Source organism: Neomonachus schauinslandi, chromosome 1 (assembly GCF_002201575.2).
Source record: "Neomonachus schauinslandi chromosome 1, ASM220157v2, whole genome shotgun sequence".
In the NCBI taxonomy this organism is placed as follows: Eukaryota; Metazoa; Chordata; class Mammalia; order Carnivora; family Phocidae; genus Neomonachus; species Neomonachus schauinslandi.
Genome location: NC_058403.1, coordinates 87313568 through 87320878, shown reverse-complemented (window position 1 = coordinate 87320878; position 7311 = coordinate 87313568). Strand labels below are relative to the sequence as shown.

Genomic DNA, 7311 nt, shown 5'->3' with positions numbered 1-7311 from the left:
TTTCTCCCTAGTTCTTCCTTAACCAGCTCCTCCGCCGTCCAATCTCAGCTTAAATGTCGGCTCCTCACAAAGGCCTTCACTGAACACCCTTTCCCATATAGTTCCACTCCACCCCATTTCCCTTATAGCACTTTACTAACATATTATTAGATAAATATATAGATAGGTAGATACATAGGTAGATAGATAATAGATAGATATTGATATGATCTCCAGCCGCTCCCTGTCCCCATAACTGGTCATCTGTCTCTCATGCACTCCCCTGGTTATAGCACTTACCTCTCAATAACTGCTTGTTCATTTGTCTTTTATACTCCTTACACTGTGTTGTCCAAATTCTTTTTTCAGCTTGTTCACCACTGCTTTCTCAGTGCTCAGAAAAGTGCTTATAACATGGTGGGCACTCAAGAAGAATGAATACAATGAATAATTAATAGGCAGCATTGCTGGGAATCCAATAGCTCAGGTTTAGAGTCAAGTAAATTATCTGTTGGAATTCCCTCCCCACTCTTGTTAGCTCTGATACACATATTATATAACATAAAATATATTATATATAATATAATATAAATATAAATATGTGTATGTGTGTATATATATATATATATATATATATATATATATATATATAATTTTACAAACAGAAAGAATAACATGGGCTGTGTCTTCGAGCTTACCAAGGAAAGCAACAGGAAGAAATAAAGCCAGTAGGCAAAGGCCAGGTCATGAAGGTGTATGTGAATGAATTAAGCAAATAGGAATTTAGGCTAAGAAAAATGGGACATTATTAAAAGAGAATGACATAATTTTATTGTATTGGCTTTTGGGGGTAGAGAGGCTGAGATGAGATGGAAGCTGGAGGCAGCAAGACCTACTACAGTAGCCTTATTAAGAAATAGTCCGCTATAGGGGTGCCTGGGTAGTGTGTTGGTTGAGCATCAGACTCTTGATTTCAGCTCATGTCCCAATCTCAGTGTCGTGGGATCGAGGCCTGAGCCCTGCATCAGGATCTGCACTCAGCGACAATCTGCTCAAGATTCTCTTTCCCTTTCCCTCTGCCCCTCCCGCTTATGCTCTCTCTCTCTCTCTTTCTCAAGTAAATAAATAAATCTTTTTTTTAAAAAAAGAAATATTCCACTATAAATAGGTAATATCAAGAAAGACAGGGCAAAATAAGCACATTTGAGAAAGATTATGGAGATATTTAGAAGGGAGAATCAACAGGACTTAATTTATTTTATATAGAATAAATGAGGAGAAAAGGAAAAAGCAAAGATAACTTCTGGGTTTATAACTTGAGTAAACAGATGCCAATACTGAGATAGGAAAAAAAATAGAAAACTAAGCTCCCCAGAGCAGTGGAATGGGCAATGGGGTAATGCGGTGTAAAAGGCAATGATCAGTGCGTAGGGAACAAATTGAGTTTGAGACGCCTCTCAGACCTCCAAATTGACAGATCCAGTACAAAGTTATAAAGGCCTGGGTGTCAAGAATGAGTTCTGAACTGAAGCTGTAGATTTTGTCTTCATGAGTATCTAGATGCTCCCATGTCAGGCATGAGGTGGTGCAAGGAAGACACATGGAATGAGACAGCCTGAGGAACAAAAGTCAAGGCAAATATGGAGAACTGGGAGCTTTAAAAAGAGACCAATCAGAACCATTTAGAGGACAAGGAAAAAAGTAGGAGGTGTCACAGATACCTAGGAGTGAAGACTCCAGAATTACAGAAGCCCAACAAGCCCAAGTGAGTTGTAAAGCACGTGTGGATTGAACGTGGCCCCAACACTGACAGAAATAAAGCAGCAGTTATTGATGTTCCAAGAGGAGCCTGGGGAGCTCAGTCCGTTGAGCAGCTGGCTCTTGATTTTGGTTTGGGTCATGATCTCAGGGTCATGGGATCAAGCCCCGTGTCAGGCTCTGCACTCAGCAGGGAGTCTGCTTGAGATTCTCTCTCTCTCCATCTGCCCCTTCCCCCCACTCATTCTCTCTCTCTCAAATAAACAAACAAATCTTTAAAAAAAAGTTATTGATGTTCCAGGACTGAATGGCCAGTGAGTTGGAGCCAGACTCATGACAGGACATGGAATGGCAATGATAACTGTGAGGCTAGTGCTTAAGACTTTAACAAATGGCAAGTGGGCATTCATGGCTGACAATGATGCAGAGAAGAGAGAGTACAACCAGAGCCCTAAGCCTCGCAGGGCAGGAGTTTTTCACTTGGGTAGAGGAGTAATGGTGTGCGCAGTAAAGATTAGCAAACCTGCCTCCCAACCTGGAAACACTCAGTTGGCCTTGAAAAAGTGTTTCTGACACATGGAACTACACAAGGTCCTGTTTCATCATAAGACATCATTTATTCAACTTCAAAACTTATGTAATGTTCTGAAAATTTTTATAGCTTTTTTATATCAGGAAAATATATATGTGCTTACTGCTTAAAATATTTCATAAAAACTCCCACACATCTCAATGTTTCAAATAAGAACAGATATGATTATCTTCTAGATTTTGAAAGAGAATGTCATGTGAGCTCCAACTTATGAAAGTAATTATGAAAAACTTGGATGGTAAACACATCTCTCTTTTCACTGAATTCTATCTCTTAGAATTCTGAATGTATATCTCACAGCTTTCTAAAACACCCAATTCATTCATTAAATCCTAGCAAATAAAAGGGCATTTCCTCTGGTCTTGGCAGGTTTCCTTAAAAATGTACTGATACTGAAGATAAGATTCATAACAGATTTTTCATCCACTAGAGGGAATGCATCTTGGAAATGATAAAGATCTCAACTTTTTAAACTTTCACACAGATTTATTCTTCTATTCTGGATCTAGTGCCCATTCATCTTTCAATCAAAAACTTTAAAAGAGAATTTTACGTTTTAACCTTAGATGTTCCATGTTATTAAGAGTTTTAAATTATCTGTGTAGGATTTGCCTTTCTACACAACCCTTTTTAACCTTGATCTCTATAAACACAATTTTTAACTAAATTAGCTTCTTTTATGTTTGCATAAAGAATCCAAGGTCACAGATTTTTCTTTAGAATCTGAGATAAAAACAGAAAAATTAACTCACATACATTAAAACAAAATTTATAGTTACAATTGACAACATATGAGTCAGTTATTTTTCCCACCATACTCCCACAACAAGAGGATATAGGCATTTGGACTGGGTAGTGCCAAAAACAGAAAAAAAAATTAAGCTATCTCTAACACCTCACATCAACTTTCTACACAATTCCCAGGACAAGGAGCCCCACAGTTCAACACAAGAGAGTTTCTTTGAATAAAGGATTTGCTTTCTATACATTTCTAAAACTGTCATTGTCAAATAATCTTAGGCACATGTAAAAAAAAAACCAATGGTGACCCCATACTCTAGTCTGAGCCTAATTTAGAATCTTTGAAAATAAGCAGTGAAGGCAGATATTATAGGACTCCAAGAGGCCCAGAGACCAGTCAGTTATTCCATTATCCTTCATGGTTGCCTACTCCTAATTCCACCCCCTACACCCCCCCACCCTTGGTTAGCCCTTCTACTTGATCCCTCTTTAATGTGGTCACGTGCCCAGGCCCAGGGGAGACAATGAGTGCTCCCTGATCTCCAGCTTCTATTGCATTTAAGGGTGCCCACAGAATACAGCTGAAGGCAATGAGGCATTAATAAAAGTTTCCTTGAGAAATCTGATAAATTTCTGCTTTCCTGGTGAGAGGGGATAGATGTCATTGGCTGTTCTTCTCCTTCTTCTGTCAAGATGGGCATAATACCTGGCATATACAAGTGGCCATCTTGTGGTCAAGAGGCTAGCAAGTACAGAAAGAAGGATCAGCAGAATCAGATGGCAGAGCAGAAGAGGAGAAAACACTGGTCTCTGATAATAACTGGAACAACTAAACCAATACCAGAAAAATCTACTCTGGATGTTTTGTTTTATAAGAAGAATAAACACCTACTGATGTAGGCCTTTTCAGTAGATTTTCTATTATTTGAAGCTAAATGTATTCACAAGTGATGTACCCTTTTGTTACTGTCTCACATTAGTCACCTTGATTTTAGCACTTTGTCAGATTTTTTTCCTATTTTTTTTTTCTTTTCAACTGTCTGAGCAGATTCAGACCTTCCTCCCACCCAACACTTCTATGGAGTGTGACACTGAGGATGAGTTCCTTCAGCCTTAAGGGCTGTTCTAGCCCTTTCCTTTCATAGGGCATTAGTTATTGAGTATAGTGAGGGGAGTCACAACTCCCTGCTTCATTTCGTTTGGGTTCATTGGTCAGGTCCCACATTAAATGGCCAACTAGAACAATTTGGGGCTAAAAAATTCTTGCAGGAACTTTGAAAACATCTATTTCATTCTTTGCCAGGATATAAAATATATCACTCAGGGAATGGTACACACAAATATTTTCATAGCTTATTAAAAACAATAATTAACAGAACCATTATAAATGTATATTTTTTCCAAGAAAGAAAAAAAAAATCATTACCTGTAAGTTCAAAGTTAGAGGGAGCCTCAGACCTCTGAGAGGGAAGTTGATCCAAAAAGTAGGATTGGTCTCTCCCTTGATAGGGCAAAAGGGAGAGCCCTATCATTGAAGGAATTAACTTACTTAAGGCAAGAGGTAAAAAGCAATGGTCAGAGTTTCCAGAGACTGTGGAAAGTGCAGAGCAAAGAGAGCAGTGCAGGAAAAAATTGTAATAGCAGACAGCATAATGGAAGAGCAATGCCTTCAGCTTAGATTAGGGCAAGTGGCAGCTGACTCGGAGGATTCCAGGAAGCTATTTGAGGTCTCAGGGCTTGACAGCCCATAGGTGGTATACTCCAGGGCATGAATGGAGGCCATTCTCATACTCTGAAAGATTGATGAAAGCCCTGCAGGAAATCTTAAAATGGAATGTAATATTTTCTCTTGTGTCCCCCAGTGCCTAGTGAACATGTAATCAGTGTGGTAAACTGAAATGAACTTTTTTGAGAGACAATGTCTTTAAAATATAATTGTTTATAGTGCACATTTATACCACCTTTTGCAGGGTAAAGCAGCTTTATAAGTGCTATGTTCTAGTTTTGATTTTTCTCCCCTACGTAGATGACTATGCAGCACATCTACTATTGGCAATTCTAAGTATCCATCCAAATAAGTGTCCTGAATATCTTCATTATTTAATCTAACTAATTTAATTTAATGTAATTTATTGATTCATTCATTTTAGCATTTGCTAGGTTTTTAACTATATAAAAACAAAGAAGTAGAAGTGAACACAATCCCACCATCTAGATAGCAACATAGAAAATTCAAACAATAGACAACTGCTTCCAACTCTCTCTTACCAATGGTAACCATTGTTAGCAGCTTACTCTGTCTGATTCCAGACTGCCTCACCCTCTTCCCTTAAAAAAACCCAACAACTTTTTGGACGTCTAACCAGATTATTTAGTTTTATCTAAAGAATACCAGCTTGCTTATCAGCTTTCTTTTTTTTCTTCAACTTTCAGACATTTATTAATCAGTGTAAACCCCAACAAAAATACACCAACATGATTTCATGCATTTAGAGGGGAAATATTTCCTGAATAAGTGGAAAATCATGCAGATGGCTTCTGGAAGGCCTTCATTCTAAGCAACTTTATAGTGAAACATTTCATTTAGTAGTTTGGACCTTCTTTCTTCAGTTGGCTGTAATCTACATTCACTGAGTAGAACTTGTATTGATCGCTGGGACCCAGTTTGTTCCAGGGTTCTAGATTATTCTTCCTATCCCAACTGATATCTAGATTGAACAATGCCAGGCACAAGCCATACAACACTGCTCCACTACCTCCTGCCCCAATAAATATGAAAAGGGCGATCAAGCCTGGATGCTTCTTGGTCTGACAAAGGATCTGGCATAACATGGTTGTGGCAGAGGCCTCCAGGCCAGAAGACAAAAACCAAATCTGCAAGGCCCGGCACTAGGCAATCCCTACACCGAGCACTTATCAGCTTTCTAAAGTAAGTACATGCACCCTCAAATAATAACACCAGACACAGGCATTCCAAGCCCTCATTAGACAATACAACAATCCCAAATTATCCATGTCCTTGAAAGTTTGGTTAAACAAAGTGATTACCTTATCCTTGAAAGTTTGTTTAAAGGAAGTGATATTTATTTGAAGGAGATAAAATGTTTTATCATCTTTGCATATCTTAATTTCTATGCTACATCAAGTGATACAAATTTCAACATACTTATTGCCTTAATTGTTCACTAAATAATCTCATGAGGTCAACATTCATCTTAGAGTTAAAGGAAATAGCTATTTTATTTTATCCTTATTTTTATTAAAATATTGTTTTGGACACTATCCACCAAATCACTCAGCTCTCCCTACATAAAAAACAAAGTGAAAAACGTCTTTTCTAACTTACTGCTGGGAGAAGCATGACTTCCCCTAAGCAAATGACAGGCATCTTCTTCACTGATAACAAAAACTGTGTCACTGACTGTATCTTTCCAAATTTATTTCAAGAAAACTGAGAGCTAAATTTAAATGTAATTTACAATAACCTGATAAATCCTTATTACTTGCATATGTGTGTTCTTTTTTCTCTTGACTTGTCTGTCTACTTTTATGTTTTCTCTGGACTTGTCTTTTTTATTTCTGCACTAACAGTTATTTATATTCTTATTGCAAATGTCTTTAATTCCTCCATAAAATACGTAAAAAAATAAAGCTATAAAATTATATAGATAAGGAGATGCAGATAAATGAATGATAAAACTATTGTTTTCCCCCACTGAAATCTACTCTGAGTTTTCTATTTTCTCCCTTCCATCTGCCAATTCCCTACCTTCTCACTGAAATGTAAACCAACTAAAAAGCCCCAAGCTAAGAAAATATGATGGTTTTTTTCCTCATGTAAGCATCCATTCTCAGAGTATGTCCATAAATAAAATTTCCACATAGCTCTTAATAAAGCCAATGTGAAACTTTTGGCCAATTCAGCCAAGGTGATTAGATCAGGCCAAAAGAGTTAACAAAATGAAATTTAAGGGTAGGGTTCTGGGGCTGGACCAGGAGCTGAGTAAGTCACAGCTCAGACCCTATCAAATGTACAGAGATCACAAAGATGGTGGAGGTTCCAGTGGATCAGGTAAGGACAGAAATTGACTGGCAGGGAGAAGAGGAACCCAGGCAGTAGGCTGGGTAACAAGAGAACCAGAACTAGGAAAATCTATCCAGGAAGCAGTTATAAGCAGTTATTGTATGATCACGGCCCAAATTAACTTACTCTCAAAGCTTCGCATTAGAAGCCTATTCCT

The 7311-nt window shown here is 37.9% G+C and overlaps 1 protein-coding gene across 1 annotated transcript; it reads right to left on the bottom strand.

Annotated features, from left to right (window-relative positions):
- Nucleotides 1-5653: 5653 nt before the first annotated feature.
- Nucleotides 5654-5902, bottom strand: LOC110582576 (cytochrome c oxidase subunit NDUFA4-like). The gene has a single exon (XM_044914785.1). The coding sequence runs from the start codon at nucleotides 5900-5902 to the stop codon at nucleotides 5654-5656; it is 249 nt and encodes an 82-aa protein (XP_044770720.1).
- Between the last annotated feature and the right edge of the window lie 1409 nt (nucleotides 5903-7311).